Below are 18,854 nucleotides of genomic sequence, written 5' to 3'. Positions count from 1 at the left end.
ATGTTACAAATGCGGATACACTCGGTTTCAATGCTGCCTTAATCTAATAAATATGTATTAATATAAGAATTGCACTACATTATTGTATATTTGTTTTAAAATGTTAAATTCTTTCAGAAATAAAGACATTCTCCATGCACGCAGTGACTCAAGAGGTTAATGTTTTTAAGATGAATCTGGCCACGGCCACTGCTTTAGAGTCAGCTTTCCCTTTACGCTAGTAATTAAAGTTTATATATGAGGTGGGGAAACTGATCCTAGGCAGTTTACTGGTGCAGCTATGCGAGCAGTGTTAGGCTATCCTGGAGCGGCAAAAGGGATTTCCGATCAATACCTCATAAGCATTAATAACATCATGCCCATGGCCAGGGGAAGACTAAGCCTTGCCCAGCCTTACACATGCTCCGCCTATGATCTGAAGAAGAACTAGTTGAAAAACAATTTGAAGTTTATTATATTTGCCAAAGCTTGCAAAGTTTTTGATAAAAATCTCATGTGAACAAATGGTATGTTTATTCTGGTCAGTACATGTACAGTAGGCCTATGGCAAAAGCATAATGTGTGCTCAGTCTACCCTATATAAAATGTAGTCTCTAGTCTATTCGTTCCATATGATGTCATACTGCATGCATAGTGTAATGATGCGATTTGTTAGTGCTTGAAATATCATGTCAGCCACACATTTTAATATAACGCACGATCATCTACAATGGAAGGTAAAAATTAAAAACTGAATTCCACATCCAACATTTAAGTGATTGTATTGTGTAAAAAGTCCAGTGTGTCTGTACGTGACCTGCAACATTACAAGGAAATAATCCATGAGCTCAAAAATGAGATTGGAGCAGAAATATGAATTTGACATCAATATTATCAAGGAACCGCAATGGTGATTACTCCTGTGGGCTTGCAGTGTAATGCAAGCACCTGGCGCTGGATGGCAGTAAAAATTATTTTCAAGGCAAAAATCTCCTGCAACAAAGAGCATGAGGAAGTGTTGCTAAGGAAATTACAACCTTGACGACAAGAAGGCGCTGTAAACAGTTAAAAAACACGGTTACAAATGGATTAGCATTAGAACTAATTTCGCATTTAAATTTGACCAGTGTCGCTGATCAATGAACTGATTGACTGTGATACGCGGAGTACATTGTAAGTATTCTACTTTCTTCAGGCGTTTTAATTTGTTAAATGGCTAGCGTTAGCTATTCTGACTATTCTTAAAAAATAATAATATTAATGTTAGCTGTGTTAGTGCACCTAAAGAGCACCTGCTACATGAAGCAGTTGTTTTCGACGCTAATTAAGAGTTTGAATGTGTACTTGTAGCTGCTGCAGTTTCATGTACAGTCGAAGTGCACTCATCACAAAAACAATACATTATGCAAAAGTAATTGCTGGTTATTAAATGATATTGCTGCATACCATGAATTTTTGAGTCAAGAATATCAGAAGATACATCACGGTTACTCCATATGATCTAAACAAAACTAGTTTTAACTGCACACAGTATTGAGGGACCTAAGAATGGGTCTTCTCTGTTTTATTTTTTATTTAATTTTTTTATTATTATTTTTTTTTTTTGTCACATGACAAAAAATGGCAACCAACATGTTGGTTACACCACATGTAGGTTTTTAAAATATTAATAATGTTTTAAAGAAAATGTAAAAATAACACTTTGTCTTTTTTAATTTTATTATCTTCAGATGGTTACACCACATTACATGTTTTACTTTGAAGGTGCACTCATTGATTTTGTCCCTCATTAAATCACTTTTACTCCTCAAAAAATTATTTGAAACATGTATAAAACCATGAGCACTCACATAATATGAAGACTCCAGTCATTTCAGTAACCTTATAAATGCTGCCTTTTTCTACATGGAGAGGGTCCTCCCATGGGGGCTGCCAGCAAAAAACTTCTCGCTTAATCACATTAACAACCCTGTTATTGGACACTTTTACTCATGGATTCAATTCATCATGGTTTAAGGCCTGGGTGTACTTCATTTCTGTGCATTCCGTATCGGATCACGCCCGGTCGACCACTTTTCTGACCACGAGCGAATATGAACACCTTCGACGCATGCCCACTATAGCTTCTTTATGATACTCTTTAGTACAGTCAATGGCCGGCGCATACGGCGACGATGTGCAAAGACGAGGGCCTCATCTATATGTCAATAAAATATGGTCCGTGTGCGGTCAGGCTGCGCAGACTGTGCTGATGACGGAATATGCGTCAAGCATACTGTGCGCGGAGCGATTAGCAACGTGGACAATAGAAGTATACTCAGGCCTTTACAGTGATTGAATTTTTTACAATGGCATCAGAAACTGAAACATAATGTGTTTGAATGATGCTGCATCCACGTCCCTAGGTGTCAGTGTAAGTCCAAGATGACATGAATAAAAACTTACTGGGTGCAACTTTAAGCCCCAGAAAAAATATAAAAATGATTTTTAACTCAGTATTTTATATCAAAAGAAGAATATAAGTAAATAAAACCATAGAAGAGGTGTATTCAAGTAATTGTTTTGTGTGAATATATTTTTGAATAACTTAATAGATTAAAAAAAAATGAGTATCATGTCATTGACCCATGAATAGTAAAATATGCCTTGTGCAATACAAGTAGGCCTATATGAAGATGTTTAACCTATGTGACAATGTGAACTGATGGACTTATTAGATCTGCAAACTAACATTTTACAAATTGTAGTATCTAACTAGTATCTAACTGTTTTAGGACTTCTTATGGCAGAGTTGCATATTATTGGACAGATCACTGGGGCCAGCGGTTTCCCACAGAGCAGCCTCTTCTGCAAGTGGGGTGTACATACAGGTATCCTTTTCAAATATTTTATACAGACTGTTCCATTTTCAGACAAGTTTCAAAGAGTGAACATACAGTATACAGGAGAATAAGGGGGATCACAAAAACTGGTTTTAAAGACCATTGAAACAGCTGGGATAAAGCACAATCAAACTGAAACTTCATTCAATTCAGTCATTTACTCTATATTTCTTTTTAGCAAAAATGAAAATTCTCTCATCATTTACTCACCCTCATGCCATCCAAGATGTGTATGACCTTCTTTCTTCTGCAGAACACAAACAAAGATTTTTAGTAGAATATTTCAGCTCTGTAGGTCCATACAATGCAAGTGAATGGGTGTCAAAATTTTGGGCAACAGAAAAGTACTCTAGATGACTCTGGTGGTTAAATCCATATCTTCTGAAGCAATATGATAGGTGTGGGTGAGAAAGAGAGCAATATTTAAGTCCTTTTCTACCATAAATTCTCCTCCCTGCTCAGTCAATCTCCACTTTCACTTTCTCCTCCTCCTGTTTTTGGTGATTCAAATTCTTCATGCATATCACCCCCTACTGGGCAAGGAGGAGAATTTATGGTAAAAACATTACTTAAATATTGACCCATTTCTCACCCACACCTATCATATCATGTCTGAAAACATGGATTTAACCACTGGAGTCATATGGATTACTTTTGTGTTCCCTTTATGTGGATTTTCAAGCTTTGAAATTTTGGAACCCATTCACTTGCATGTGAGGACCTACAGAGCTGAAATATTCTTCAAAAAATCTTCATTTGTGCTCTGTAGAAGAAAGAAAGTCATACACATCTGGGATGCCAGATGTCATTTTTGGGTGAACTATCCCTTTAACTTCTTTACACAAGCTCATAGTACATAGTACTATGAAGTAGAGGTATGCTTTAATCTGAATAACAGCTAAATAATAACTAAAAAACCTTTTAACTGCTAATCAGGAGGAGCATGGAGACTTCTTTCTGGTCTAAAGGAAGGCCAGACTCAAGTGGACATGCCTCAAACAGGGGATATGGCATACTGGAGTCATCCCATTGATTTGCACTATACCACTAAGGGCCTACAAGGTATTTGTCTAATGTTTCTGTCTTTGGCAGCATTTGGGATCAATTTTGATAAAAAAAAATATTGGATGTCTGCTCTGCCTCTAGGATGGCCAAAGCTTCATCTTCAAGTGTGGCATCAGGACTCCTTTGGGCGATGCCAGCTATATGGTTATGGTTATTGCCATGTACCGTCAAGCCCAGGACAGCATCGTCTGCAGTGTGTGACATGGCGACCACTGGGATCCTGGCAGGATCAACTTTCTCAGATTTTTGTTGGTGGAGGACCACAGCTGCGCTCTCCAGATCTCATTTACAGTGGTGCAGACAGATACAGGCTCCACACTGTTGCCATGGGAACAGTAGAATTAGAGCTGTGCATCATTCTGCGGCACTTTGAGCGATATGGTGTGGAGAGTTGAGAATGGATCGTAGATTGTTACATATTTCAGTGCAGATCAAAGAAGTGTTATGGAGTGGATAAAAAGTTTTGTTATATTGGATGGATGTACTAACATGGTGTATGTGATTATCATAATGCAAAGTTATAGTGTATAGGATGCTATGATGATTAACAAAATTTGAGTGAGTGCTGAATTTGTATGACTGTATGTGTATTTTTGACATCAAGCATATACTTTTTTATTTTTTGTACACTTTTTGTACACTTTGCACATTTTATAAAAATGTATGTGTGTTTTTTGTTTTGTTTATATAGATGTTTTTTGTCAATTCAATTAAACAGTTTTCAAAGGTGGATCATTTCTGAACCATACATTTTGAATAGTTTCTCATGCAACGGTCTGATTGTAGGGTACATAACATGAAAACCTTTCAACAACCTCAACCATTGGGATGACCTCTGTACTTCTATTTTTTTGTAAGTGCATAATTTATCAAACCACATCCTATGATCCTTATCAGTCCATATTTCTGCTGTTTTTGTTTCACCTATGTCTCGTCAAATCTTGCTTTAGCAGGCTCTGTGTTTTAGAGATAATGAGAATCAACACTTTGATAGTCTGCAGAAAATCTACATTGTTGCCTTTTGCTCATTTCCTGAGTGGAGTTTCTAACTGCTTTAGTGAGGCTGAAGACAAAATGCTTACATGGCTCATCATGCATTGATTCAGAGTAAGAGAGAGGAACAATGTTTAAAAGAGTATTCAGATTTTTTAACAAGTGGGTTACTAGTGAGTCATGTTGAGCAAGTTTAGAACATAGAACAAAAGCTACATCAGCATTGTCTGTGCTTTTAGACAGTGAGCAAACTCTTTAATGGAAAAAAAAAAAAAAACTGTTGACAACCTTTTTCAAAATGGGTTTCAAATGGAGATTGAGTATCTTAGTCTGTTGCTTTGTGTCTTACGTGTCTGGTTCCTCACTTCATCTCAAATGCTGGTGAAGGACAAATAAACTTTTATGTATAAATATAGAGAGAGATGAAGGGTGCACATCTACGTAAGTGAAGGTTTATGTCGACAAGTGTGCAGCTTTCCTAATATTTAGGTGCCTCTGCTAATTATGTTGGCTTAACGCCAACATATTGTTATTCTACAGACATGATTTAAGATTTTTTTTTAAATCCCTAAACCAAGACCAAAATTTCTGACTTTAACTCCTTTGAAAGTACATCCACTAAACTTGGCACATACCTTCAGGCTGTTATGACCTGGGTTGCTATTGCTTTTCTAAATTTACCTTTCGCTTAGTTTTGCCCCCTTTAGTTACGGTTGCTCGCTCTAACAAGCTTTGCAGAACTCCCCATTGGAATGAATGGGAGACTGGAGATAGAGTGAACGACGCGTTTTTGGCAAAATATTCTCATTAACGGAATGGATAATATATATATATATATATATTATTATTATTTTACATTTGCTGGTATGAAGAGTGGCATTGTAATGCATATTTATCTGAAGTTTTTAGTAATTGAAATACAGTGATTTGATTAAAAACTGTATTCTGAATCAGAATCAAAGCAAACGATTATTAGTAACTTAAAAAGTGAAAAACTTCATTTAATAGCGATTGCACATCTAATAACATTAGCGTAAGTGAACAGAGCCGTTTATAGCGTCTCATAACTCACTCATTTTGATGCGGTTAACTGTTTATTTACTATCACTTCTACTATGACTCGAATCAGTACATAGGCCTATATGAATTAACGTTTAGTTATTAGCTTTAATTTAACTTGGAGCAAACATAGGTGTGGTTGCAGATGTTATATGTTCATTTGGGAATGAGGGCTGACACAGTTTAATCCATAACATGCTCTTCTCCAGATTTATTTAAAGATTATTTTAAAATAAGAAAGAAAAACACTGCGGGTATCCTCGCTGGGTAACTCGTGTCACTTTTACAAATGACCCGGCAACAACATGTTTACAATTTTTTTATTTAAATAAAATCCCGCTAAAAAGTACTCAAACACACATTACTCTCATTTGGCTATCATTGCAAAATAGCAAACGCGTGTCAGAGTAATGGCGGCAGGCCAACAGTTTGCTAAGACACGATTGGTCAAAAGTGCTTTTAAGGCGGGGCTTAGCGAAGGGTCAGTTACTGTTTTACATTACATTACAATTAACATAATGTTCAAATGGGCAAGAATATTCAAACTCCAACTGTCAAAAAATTTAAACGTAAACAAGGCCTTTAATCTGTTTTAACTGTCTCTCTCTTGCACTATTTTTCTTGCCTTTGTTTTCTTTCTTTGTTCTTTCTTTCTTAGATCTGTCTGTCTGCCTGCCTGTCTGTCATCTGTCTGTAACTTTCAAACCTATTTTTATTTTTATTTTTGTATTTTATTAGTTTAAACTGTAAGTCAAGGCTTTGTCAAGTCAACATCTAAGTCTATCTTGACAAAGTAGGATACTCTAACCCTTTGCCTCATTTATTGTCCAGTGTTAGGCTAAATCTGGAAGGGAAACTACTGTGCTGCAAAGGAAGTATTGTGTCATTTGGTTAAACTGTGCTTCTTCCTTTTCCTCTTTTGTCATTACTTGAGTTGAGAGCAAAGCTAGAGTTTACCAAACAAGGGGAAGGCAGAACAAAATAACTGATGTTACTTTGAACCTCCAATATAAGAAATTGTTGAGGTTATGGAATGGGAACTATGAATTATAAATGTGACACGTGGTAACTCGCGAGGACATTTATTGTGTGGCTGAACCTCTGACTTCAGTGGTGAGTTTTGTGTTTTTCAGATCTATTGGGGCTTAATAAGTCCTTTAAACATCCATTACCACTCTCAAAGACTGAACATAAAATCCTGCAACGTGGACCATGAGGGCAGAGAGTTTATTACTAATACTCCAATGCCTGCTTGGATTTGTGCACTATAGTGGAGCCTTATCAACTTGCAATCCTCTAGATTTGGAACTGATAAAGAGAAAGCGCATTGAAGCTATTCGAGGGCAGATCCTCAGCAAGTTGCGATTACATAAGGAACCAGAATTGGATGATGAAGCAGAGGCAGAAAACATTCCTGTAGAACTCATATCAGTCTACAACTCTACCGTGGAGCTAAGTGAAGAGCAGACCACTGATCCTGTACTCTCGCCTGTAGAAGAATCAACAGAGGCTGAATACTATGCTAAAGAAGTTCACAAATTCACGATGAAACAGAGTGAGTAGCCTTTCTACTGGTGCATGTAATTTGTTGACTACAAATACTTAGATTTAGCAGCTTAAAGGTATATGCCTGATGATTTCCTTAGAGAATGGAGGGTGTGTGCAGATGATCTAACCACAAACAGGAAGGGGGGCGGCTTAGAGAATGCTAATGAGTGACTCAAATACTGGATTGAGAGTGCCTTTGTAAAGTTGAATGGTGTATCACTGAACTCCAGACATTCCTCAATTTATTTTTGTCTCTTAAAACCATATTTAGACATTGGCAACAGCCCTGGTTTGACTTATATGGGAATGTTTTGGTGTTCGTTATCTGAATTGAACTTGGCAATGACAAAAGTCACCCTCTTGGATGTTTTTCATGCCTCCAACACATCTCACTATTTTCTTCACCTGTATTTTTATTTATTTTTTTTGTCTGTCTGATAAGCCACTCATATTTAGCATCTAAAATTCTTAGATTGTGTCCTCCTGATACAGCACACATTAAGCACCAATGATGTTTGGGTAGCTGCTTTGAAACTGTAGCTTGCCAAACTTCAAGCTGCTCATCAAGCAGCACAACTAAAGTTAAGCAACATTTTTGAAAAAGGAGTTAGCACTACAAGTTGCTGAAACTACATTGAAGTTATATAAGGATGCAAAATCTTTTAAATTATAGCATTATTATTAATATTTATTATAACTTTAAAGGAACAGTTCACCCCCAAAAAATCATTTACTTAACCTCATGCCATCCCATATGTGTATGACTTTCTTTCTTCTGCATAACACAGCAAAGATTTTTTAGAAAAATATCTCATCATAAAAAGAAAAACTTGCTTTGTCGGTGTGAATGTTTGCTGCAGGTGTAAATGGCTCGTTTGGAATCCATTGTTTCAATTCAAAATGTTAATTGCAGTGAGAAATCATGGCAAAAATTCACGCTTGGTGTGCAAAGGCCTTAACCTTTACAATTATGTAAACAAGTGCTGTCATTGATTAAAAAGTTTCATAGAATGAATGATATGCCAATAAATCAATCACAATTAATCACATACATCAATATTTGTTGGAAAAGGCCCCCAAATAAAGATATTTCAATATATAATAAGTAAATTAACTATAATTCAGCATATAATATGATACCTTTAATCATTCAGATAATTCAAAGACATTACATTGTGGCAGATGAGTAAAATAATTAGACAAAACAAAAACAGGCTTTAGAAGTCAACATATTTTTTGGTTTATTTCATATAATTGAATACTCCCCTTTGCAAATGAGTTTGTCAGTCTATCTGAGTTAGATTTGGGCTGTTCTCACATGACGCATTCTTCCAACCTGTCTGTCTGTACACACGCATCAGAAAATACTTTTTGAGCAACGTACTGTCATTGCATTGCGTTTTACTGGTTTTTAGCATCTCTAGCCATAAATGCTGGGTTTTTATGATGCAGTGTCAAGGTAAATGTAGTGTGAAACTCTCGAGGACCCTTCACTCTGCTCCGTCCTATCTTTGAACAGCTGTTGGTTTGTTGCCTGTACAGTTGGAGTTGCGCTGACAAGCCCCTACTGAATCAGACTCGCAAAAACAACAAGGTTGCCACTTTCATTCAAAATTCAAACAAGCTGGAATTGTTCATTGCTTATTACTGAATTTATGTACAGTGTTAATGTAAACTAATAACTTTTGAAAAGCATGATTCAGCAGATATTAAATTGGTTCCTAAATGCAAGGCCCTGTTGTTGTAAGTACACACTGTACATGCATGTTTCCAGACACACACATTATATATATATATTGGGGGTTTAACGGTACACAGAAGTCACAGTTCGGTACTTACCTTGGTTTTGGGGTCACGAGTTCAGTAAACAGGAAAAAGCAACAAATCCCAAATGCTAGGTTTTTTTTTCATTTATTTTGAACAGACAGTAGTGCAAATTACAGTTTGTTCCACCTAGGGGCATTTAGTCCCCCCTGAGGAAGTTGGTACAGTACAGCCTCCTTTAGTGTATTAAGCACTAAGCAGTAAACAGAATGCACTCTTGCATAGGTCATATTTTTTTGTAGGGTTGATAAAAAATAAAAGGTATCTGGTCACAATCAGGTAAAAAACTGAAAAGCATCTGTTGTGATATAAAAGTAAAAAAATAAATAGAATAATGAAAAATAAAACTTGTGCATTAGGAGAAGCCATTGTTGTTTTGGGTTGGTGCATAGATGGTCTCTTCTTCTTCGGCTCTTTTTCCTGTTGTGGCGGTTAACAAACAGTGTTGCATTACTGCGCGCACCGCCTTCTGGATTGGAGTGTGGATCGCTGTGACTGACTCGAATGCATTCTTTGTCTGACTTTATGCACAGAACCGTGACGTCAGTACCGCGACGGTTCAGGACGAATACATGTACCATTACACCACTAATATATATATATATATATATATATATATATATATATATATATATATATATATATATATATATATATATATATAATTTTTATTTTATTTTTTACATTTTTGTTGTGCATCTCATCAACAGTGTTTGACAACCCAGAAAAGCTCTTATGGTTCAACATCACAGAGATGAAGCTCACATTGGGTTCAGAGCGCATGATCACCCAGGCAGAGCTCCGTCTGCGCATCAAGGATCCAAAAATAGCTCCTGGTTCCGAGCAGAGACTGGAGATGTACCATGGCACTGGGGACATGGCTCACTACCTGGGATCACGCTACATTTCCAATGAACTGGCCAACAAGTGGCTGTCCTTTGATGTGACTAAGACCTTGAAGGACTGGTTGGTGAAGCCAGGTGAGAATTCATGCTACTTCTAAGATCAACAGTGCCAGTGGGTACTAGAGGTCTGATATGGAGAAGAGCTTGTTTATGCATCCAGTGAACTGCATTATAAAAGCTTCAAATGATCATTTAAATTTCATATTATTTAACTGAAAACATACAATGCCTTTCAAGAGTCTGAGTCCACTTTTTTCATAACAAATAGTTTTTCAGCATAACATTTTATTGAAAACGTAAAAATATCAGAATATTTTTCCTTTTGCTTTTAATGACAGCATACATATGAGATGAGATAGACTCCACAAGTCTGTGCAAAATCTGATGATCCATGCTATCCCAGCATAATTTGAGAATTTTTCAAAGAGCATCAATGGAAGCAAGAAAATCTGCCCTTTTGAGTTAACATGGTCAATGTAAAAAAAAAAATGCTCTTTTTCCCCCAAAACTTCTTTGTTACATTTTTCAAAATCCTAAAAAAAAAAAAAAGTGTTTATTTCGAGCTACAAGTTAGATTTTGAATCCCTGATATTCAATGTGGACTTTCTTTTTATTTTTTTTTTTTTAAACACCACTGTATATACAATGCATAAATGATTAATTAATCTTTCTCAAAAATTGAAATCATAGAGGAGGAACAAGGATTTCAGGTGAAGTTGCACTGTGGTTGTGATAAGCCTCAGTCTGATTTTCAATTCACAATAGCAGGTTAGTGATAAAAAGTTACAATATTTTTAATTATGTCTTACCAAATGAAAGTAATCAAATGATGGAACAAGCTAATATCGCAAATTTTCAATGCAGGTTTGGCTGGTCAAAGAGGCGATAAAGAAAACCTAGCTAGCCAAGTGCCAAGGCCCCACATTCTGGTGATGTCACTTCCTGTTGAGGGTCACAGTAATTTGAAATCCCGCAGAAAGCGGCAAGCTGAAACAGATGGAGTTTGTACTGAGTGAGCCTTTTATGACTACATGATAATTAAATCATCATCAGACAAATTCATATTGTGCATAAATGTGTTGTTACATATCAAGGGCATCACTGTGTCATAAATTAGCCTTCTTCATGCAGAAAGTCTGACGGCTGCTGTGTGAGAAGCCTGTATATTGACTTTCGCAAAGACCTGGGCTGGAAGTGGATACATGAACCCTCTGGTTACTATGCCAACTATTGTACTGGCTCTTGTTCCTATGTCTGGACTTCAGAAAATAAGTACTCACAGGTACCAGTTAGGACAGATGCTTCTAAACATATTTCACTTTTGGACCACTTAGAAAATATGGGTCTGATATTGTCTGAAATTGTTAACCTGGCTACCACAGGTACTTGCACTGTATAGGCATCATAATCCTGGTGCCTCAGCCCAACCTTGCTGTGTACCACAGGTTCTAGATCCATTGCCCATCCTTTACTTTGTGGGGAGGCAACATAAGGTCAGTATTATTTTTTTCCCCTGTGTTTTTTCCCCATTTCTGTGGCATTAAAGTAATATTAAATAATTGTGTAAGTTACCTTTGTTAGTGGTCAACATAAGAGTATGCTATGTTATGACAAGTCACTTAATATTATGTTTTTAAAAGTAGTACCCTGCCATAAATAAATAAATACTAATGCTCAATGGAACTTTCCTTAGGTAGAACGGTTGTCAAATATGATTGTGAAGACCTGCAAGTGTTGCTGAGGGCATAATTTTTATTTGGTCCTGATGATCAAGAGAAGAACATTTATAACCTGTAATATCTTGGGTGAGGGAAACATTTGTGAATATTTATTTGAGGAAAATCTAGTTTCCTTCCTATTATGTGTCAATTTGTCATATTTCACACTTTTTTTAAAACAGTTTTTATACATTTTTTACATTTATTATGTAAATAACAATTTACATATGGTGTACATGTTGTCATAAAAGGGATATAGTCTTTTGTTTATTTTTATTTTTGTATGTATCGATGCCAGTGAATGTGTTATTTAGCTGATGTCTCTCAAATTATGACTAAGAGCACCATCATTAATAAATGCACTGTAATTATAGGTCAACAAAATGCATTGCTTTAACTGGTTGTTTGTTGCCTGTCCTGATTTCATCTGTTAAGCTGTTGGCAGAGAAAAAGACCATTAAAAACCTCCTTGTCCCTTTTTTATGCTTGCCAAAATATAATTATATACGCCCCCCAAATTTTGTTATAATTAATTAATAATTTAATATATAATTTTCTTTATTTATCACACATTATACATTTTGCACATATACGGTGAAATTCTTCTTTTTCACATATCCCAGCTAGGCTGGGGTCAGAGTGCAGGGTCAGCCATGATACGGCGCCCCTGGAGCAGATAGGGTTAAGGGCCTTGCTCAAGGGCCCAACAGTGGCATCTTGGCAGTGCTGGGGCTTGAACCCCCGACCTTCTGATCAGTAACCCAGAGCCTTAACCGCTGAGCTACCACTGCCACTAACTGTTATCTGACTCTGTTCTGTTGTCCGCAAATTCAGTTGTCCTGCTGCACAATTGTGATCTGTTTACTGTATTAAATGTTCAACAGTCTCGATTTGTTACAGGTGTTCAGGAAAGAAAACTTCCTGACAGCCAATTTTCTTGTGACTACACAGCTGGCAAGGCTTTTGTTGTCTAATGTTATGAAGGAAATTAATTAAAAAGGTTACTGTAATTGTTTGTATGCTGTCTACTTGATTACGGCATATTATTTTATGCACATACTGAAAATATAATGAATTGGAGAATAACAGTTGGTTAATCAAGATGGATTCTCTTTATCTCCGTTTACATTCGGATGAATGAAGAGGCCTAAATAACAAAATGAAACTACAAGAGGAGAATAAAACATCCCAGTATTAAAAACATGACTTGACTACATCACTTAGCCATGAAAAAGGCTTATAATTAAGATAGTTTGGCTTATAACCTATTAAGAAACAACAGTAGTGGAATCAATGGAGGATTTTCTTGAAATGTTAGTCCTATGATGCACTCTAGTGGAACGACTGAGTATCACATGCACAGTCTTTCCCCTCACATTTACAACCCGTGCAAAATATGAATAATACGACATGTTTCTGTTTGATAATGAATGATTTTCTGACTGATTATGCCATATAAAAAAAAATTTTAGTCACTGATTATTAAACTGGCAAATGATCTAACTCACTGAGTGAATTCATTTACACAATGCAGTCCTTGATGTGAATGACATTTCACCCAAAAATGAAAATTCTCTCATGATTTACTCACCCTCCTGGCATCCCAGATGTATATGCTTTCTTTCTTCTGCAGAACACAAATGAAGATTAAAAATATATATATATATCTCAACTCTGTAGGTCCTCACAGTGCAAGTGAATGGGTGCCAAAATTTTGAAGCTCCAAAATTTTGGAGCATAAAAGTAATCCATATGACTCCAGAGGTTAAATCCATGTGTTCAGACAAGATATGATAGGTGTGGGTAAGAAACAGATCAATATTTAAGTCATTTTTTATCATAAATTCTCCTCCCTGCCCAGTAGGGGGTGATATGAATCACCAAAAACAGAAGCAGAATGTAAAAGTGAAAAAGAAGTGTAGACTGACTGAGCAGGGAGGAGCATTTATTGTAAAAAAAAAAAAAAAAGAAAAAGAAAAAAAAAGAAATACTTAATAGATTTAAATATTGTTCTGTTTCTCACCCACACCTATCATATCACTTCAAAAGATATGGATTAAACCACCAGAGTCATCTGGAGCACTTTAATGTTGCCCTTATGTGGATTTTGGAGCTTCAAAATTTTGGCAACCATTCACTTGCATTGTATGGACCGACAAAGCTGAAAAAATCTTCTAAAAATCTTCATTTGAGTTCAGCAGAAGAAAGTAAGTCATCCATATCTGGGATGGCATGAGGGTGAGTAAATGATGAGAAAATTTTCATTTTTGGATGAACTATTCCTTTAAACTGAGGTATGCACTGTTAATGACCATACATTCCCTTTATTTCGGACTGCACTGCTTAAGAGAGTGCTTGCTGCCAAAACTGGATGTGTTGGTCACTTAGGCATTACATTTGAGCTGAGGGAAAACCATTCCACAAATCTACAGAATGCCATTATACTTCAAGCTGAGAAGCCACACCATAATTGTGTCTACAAAAATGTGAAATTTCATCATCATCATCAAAATATGATTTCTCCATACCATCAGTGATTGCCACCTTCCTTTTCTAAGGAAATGCCAACACTTCTAATCAACACATCAAGTCCTCTATTCATCCAGCCTAAATATCTTCAACTCCAGAGAACTGTTTTTTATCAGCATTATCAAGATGGTAGAACATCACACAATGTTCTACAAATTTAGCTTTCTCTGCAATGATAATTGATTCTTTTAAGACAACTTAAAGCTGAATTTGTTTATTACAGATATATAATGACTTTGGCTGGCTTTCTAAGACCACAGACTTCACAAACAGGACAAAAGCTTGCATAACTTTAGTGGTTCTAGTTCATGTATATTATGGTCAGTGGTGAGACGGGTATAGATTAAAGTTCTAGATAGAATTGCAGGGCATAAATGTCTATTTTGTCCAATACAGTCAAGTAGAATACTTCACAACTATTGCTTTAGGTATCTAAAAATATGCAGATGAGATGACATTACCTGAAAAACCTTTGAGCAAACAAAAAGTGAAAGCAATTGACTAATAGTTTTAGTTGCTACAATTTATGATTGTTTAAAAAGTTTTTCCACTTTCTAAATATTTAGCTTCTTTATATACTCAAATTAAAAATGTATAGAGATTTGCAGAACATTGGATGAAGTTTCATTTTGTGCAGACAGTAAAATCTTTTGTGTAGATTAAAGATTAGAGGCCAATCTGTTTATCTTAAAGTGAGATAAAGTGAGTGTGGTGATGTGGGCGTGGCCGAGCAACGTCTGTGGAGAGCGAGGCTGGGAAAGGAAGAGCGGTAAGGATTGACACCTGTGGGAAATCACCTCTAACAGCTGTTTTGTGTTGCAGTGAGAGCTGGAGGGGGTTAAAAGGGCAGTCGAGGACGCCGGAGGGGAGAGAGACGCACGCAGTAGTGTCTATGTGTGTGTTATTGGTTTTGCTGAAAAGCATTCGTTTGTGCGTGCCACTGAAAAGTGTGCAATAAAAAGACTGATGTGGATTGTTTATCAGGCTCCCGCTTCCTCCTTTACAAGAAAGCTAGAGAACTATCACAGTGAGATAATTGGGGGTTAAGAAAGTTCATACAGATTAAAGAATCTAACAAAGTGACCTTTAATTAAACTAAACAAATATTCAAAATCAGATATGGAGATCTAAATCATACAGCAACATCATGCAAATATTTTCAAGAAACGTATAGCAACTACACGTGAGGCTTTTAAAGTTTAATTGCTTTTAGTGTGAAAGATTTTAAAGTGGTAAATTCATAGTCTTGAAATAAGTTGTTATGTAGGTCATATATCATTAAGATACTGCATATGATTTTGAAATAGTCAGTTACTTTCAGAACCAAAGAAATGATCAAATGGCATTATGACATTGTTTAGATGGAATGATGAGTTGGTCTTTTCTATTCACTCTACCATTCCTGTACAGTCTTGTCCCACACTAACTGTCCATGTGGTTCCTTGGCCCCTTCGGGCAGCATGGCCAGATAGACAGGAGTTTCTGCTCCTTCCTCTGGGCTCTTGGTAGCCATTGGTCCAGCCATGTCTGTCCGCACCCATCCTGGACAGCAAGCATTCAGGAGGATCCCATCACCAGGCCTTGTCTCAGAGAGTACTCGTGCCTGGATCTTTGAAAGCACAGTCACTCCAATCTACAAAAGACAGAAACAAGTTGCTTCATTGCCAGTCCCAAATTACTGAATGTTAGTCTGAGTCACCATTCACTTTCATTGCATCTTTGTTCCATACAAATGAATGGTGACTGAGGCTAACATTTTGCCAAACATCTCCTTCTGTGTTCCACAGAAGAAAGAATGTCATATGGGTTTGGGACAATGCGAGGGTGATTAAATTATGGCAGGTTTTTTTTTTTTAACTATAGGGAATTAAAGGGTTAGTGCACCCAAAAATGAAAATTCTCTCATCATTTTACCCTCATGCCATCCCAGATGTGTATGACTTTCATCTGCTGAACTCAAATTAAGATTTAAAGAATATCTCATCTTTGTAGGTCCATAGAATGCAAGTGAACGGGTGCCAAAATTGTAAAGCTCCAAAATCCACTTAAGGGCAACATTAAAGCACTCCAGATGACTCTGGTGGGTAAATCCACATCTTCTGAAGCTATATGATGGGTGAGGGTGAGAAACAGATCAATATTTAAGTACTTTTTCCTACACTTTCACTTTCTCCTTCTTCTGTTTTTGGTTATTCCCATTCTCCGTGCATATCGCCCCCTACTGGGCAGGCAGGAGAATATATGGCAAAAATGACGTAAATATTGATCAGTTTCTCAACCAAATCTATCATATCATGTCTGAACACATGCATTAAATCACTGGAGTCATATGGATTACTTTTATGCTCTCTTTATGTGGATTATGGAGCTTCACAATTTTGGTACCCATTCACTTGCATTGTACGGACCTACAGAGCTGAAATATTCTTCTAAAAATCTTCATTTGTGTTCTGTAGAACAAAGAAAGTCATACACATCTGGGATGCCAGGAGGGTGAGTAAATGATGAGAGAATTTTCATTTTTGGATGAACTATCCCTTTAAGTACTGTATCTCAGGAACAAATAAGGATGTTTGTTACCTTGGTGGTACCATAGGCACTGTTTGGCCAGCCCTGAGCTGCATGGTCCCCTTTTTGTGCAGCCTGAACAAACTCTCCCATCAACAGGCACAGCTCCTCTTCTGACATCTGTATATTTCTGAATCTGACCAAAGGTAAAACACAAAACAATAATAAATAACCAATAAGGTGTTTATTATACCTTATCACTTATCATAAAAACCTGATTCACTCGTACTTTGCCTGCAGTTCAGGGCTGCACTGATCAAGGGACTTCTTGCTAACAAAGCTGGACACGTTAACCACCCGAGCATTGGGTTTAAGTATTGGCAGAAGAGCATGACACACCCACAGTGTACCCCAAAAGTTGGTACGCATGGTCACCTCAGCCTGCTCTCCAAATGGCTCTGTTGCTGCCTCTAGAAAGAAGAGAACTGAAACTTGTTTGTGGCTGTAAATAATTATTGTGCTGGCAAACAAATAATATTATATAAACATTTCACTTCATTTTCAATGAAAGGATTAGTTCACAAAACTCTCTCATCAGTTACGCACCCTTATGCCGTCTTAAACCCGTTTGACTTTCTTTCTTGCAGAGAGCGTGTTCTGCGCATGTTTTAAGTGTGAAGAAGTGAGGAGCAGCATCTTTCGTGAGCACGCCAAGGAGACTGCTGATGTCAAGATTTATAATAAAAAAAGAATTACATTTTGGTCCATTTCTCACACCAAATCAATCATATCGCTTCAGAATACATGGATTAAACCACTCTAGGAAACTCCGAAGAAAGAAAGTCGAGTATTAAACGGCATTCGGGTGAGTAAATGCTGAAAAAATAATAATATCATTTTTTGGATGAGCAATCCCTGCAATATACTTAACTCATTGAAATGCAGATATTCTTTTCTATTATATTATATAATATATATAATAATATTTAAAATGTCAAATGTTTCAAAGACACATCACATTAGATTACTGCGATCAATTCGCCAGTCCAATCAATGGCACTATTACTCATTCAAGGATCAGTCACTATTAGTGACCGTCTATTTTGTTATTTCGTCAGTATTTAACGTCTTAAATTACTGAAAAAAAAAAAAAAAAAAAAAAAATCTGTACAAGATTGGCAAACTGTACATAAAAATGGCTTGCTCCAAACTAACGTTTGAAGGCCATTCCCGCGTTGTTAACAAGAACATCCAGGCCGCCGTAGTTCTGCTCTAGAAACTTTCGGAGTTTCGAACAGCTCCCTTGGTCACAGATATCAAGCTGATGGAAGATTACGTTTTTGCAGCCCAGTGCAGCAACAGCCTCTTGTCCCAGTTTCTCATTCCGGGCAGTGAGGAGAATATCTCCCTTGAAACCTGCTTTGCACAGCCCTTTCACTATAGCCAGTCCGATGCCCTTATTTGCCCCGGTAACAACAGCCACTTTTTTGGACATTTTTGGGTTTCTTCAAACAACGTCCGCAATTAAGCAAAGAATGTAAGTCACAAAATAAAGAGTAGGCACTCTGATGCAGCGTTCGACAGGAAGTGTCTAAAATTCTTCCGCCCACGCAACAGGCTGCTCCTCCTCTAGACAGGAGAAAAACACAAAAAAAGTGTAAAGTCATGCTGACTTTGTTTCTATCTTGCTGATAGCCTGTGTTTTATTACACCCTTATGTAATCTTAATGTACAAGGTACTGAATTAAAAATTAAAATGAATAAATATATCAAACAAAACAAGTTACACTAAACATTATATTGTGCTATCTGTATTCAAGTGATTAATTGATTCAAGTAGATTG

The 18,854-nt window shown here is 36.7% G+C and overlaps 3 protein-coding genes across 3 annotated transcripts; 2 read left to right on the top strand and 1 right to left on the bottom strand.

Annotated features, from left to right (window-relative positions):
* The first annotated feature begins 996 nt into the window (after window positions 1–996).
* On the top strand, window positions 997–4,651 carry b9d2 (B9 domain containing 2). The gene is made up of 4 exons (XM_051681165.1): window positions 997–1,152; window positions 2,754–2,849; window positions 3,798–3,923; window positions 4,008–4,651. Exons 2-4 carry the CDS (start codon window positions 2,762–2,764, stop codon window positions 4,319–4,321), a joined length of 528 nt encoding a protein of 175 aa, XP_051537125.1. The 5' UTR covers window positions 997–1,152; window positions 2,754–2,761; the 3' UTR covers window positions 4,322–4,651.
* A 2,254-nt stretch (window positions 4,652–6,905) lies between these two features.
* LOC127430733 (transforming growth factor beta-1 proprotein-like) lies at window positions 6,906–12,357 on the top strand. The gene is made up of 7 exons (XM_051680740.1): window positions 6,906–7,533; window positions 10,061–10,330; window positions 10,946–11,023; window positions 11,120–11,267; window positions 11,387–11,537; window positions 11,638–11,748; window positions 11,949–12,357. The coding sequence occupies exons 1-7, from the start codon at window positions 7,191–7,193 to the stop codon at window positions 11,994–11,996; spliced, it is 1,149 nt and encodes a 382-aa protein (XP_051536700.1). The 5' UTR covers window positions 6,906–7,190; the 3' UTR covers window positions 11,997–12,357.
* A 2,432-nt stretch (window positions 12,358–14,789) lies between these two features.
* Window positions 14,790–18,615, bottom strand: cbr1l (carbonyl reductase 1-like). The gene is made up of 4 exons (XM_051680741.1): window positions 18,226–18,615; window positions 17,300–17,480; window positions 17,083–17,206; window positions 14,790–16,135 (listed from the first exon to the last, which is right to left on the bottom strand). Exons 1-4 carry the CDS (start codon window positions 18,503–18,505, stop codon window positions 15,896–15,898), a joined length of 825 nt encoding a protein of 274 aa, XP_051536701.1. The 5' UTR covers window positions 18,506–18,615; the 3' UTR covers window positions 14,790–15,895.
* Between the last annotated feature and the right edge of the window lie 239 nt (window positions 18,616–18,854).

Source organism: Myxocyprinus asiaticus, chromosome 40 (assembly GCF_019703515.2).
Source record: "Myxocyprinus asiaticus isolate MX2 ecotype Aquarium Trade chromosome 40, UBuf_Myxa_2, whole genome shotgun sequence".
In the NCBI taxonomy this organism is placed as follows: domain Eukaryota; kingdom Metazoa; phylum Chordata; class Actinopteri; order Cypriniformes; family Catostomidae; genus Myxocyprinus; species Myxocyprinus asiaticus.
Note: the sequence above shows the minus strand (reverse complement) of the source record. Positions and strands in the feature narration are given on the sequence as shown.

Coding starts and splice junctions, on each gene's coding strand:
- cbr1l (XM_051680741.1), bottom strand. CDS start 18,505: ATGTCCAAAAAAGTGGCTGTTGTTACCGGGGCAAATAAGGGCATCGGA. Junction 17,207..17,299: donor AGCCCTGAACTGCAGGCAAA/GTACGAGTGAAT, acceptor ACCTTTGGTCAG/ATTCAGAAATATACAGATGT. Junction 16,136..17,082: donor GTGCCTATGGTACCACCAAG/GTAACAAACATC, acceptor TGTCTTTTGTAG/ATTGGAGTGACTGTGCTTTC.
- LOC127430733 (XM_051680740.1), top strand. CDS start 7,191: ATGAGGGCAGAGAGTTTATTACTAATACTCCAATGCCTGCTTGGATTT. Junction 7,534..10,060: donor CAAATTCACGATGAAACAGA/GTGAGTAGCCTT, acceptor TCTCATCAACAG/TGTTTGACAACCCAGAAAAG. Junction 11,268..11,386: donor ACAGATGGAGTTTGTACTGA/GTGAGCCTTTTA, acceptor TTCTTCATGCAG/AAAGTCTGACGGCTGCTGTG.
- b9d2 (XM_051681165.1), top strand. CDS start 2,762: ATGGCAGAGTTGCATATTATTGGACAGATCACTGGGGCCAGCGGTTTC. Junction 2,850..3,797: donor CAAGTGGGGTGTACATACAG/GTATCCTTTTCA, acceptor ACTGCTAATCAG/GAGGAGCATGGAGACTTCTT. Junction 3,924..4,007: donor TACCACTAAGGGCCTACAAG/GTATTTGTCTAA, acceptor CTCTGCCTCTAG/GATGGCCAAAGCTTCATCTT.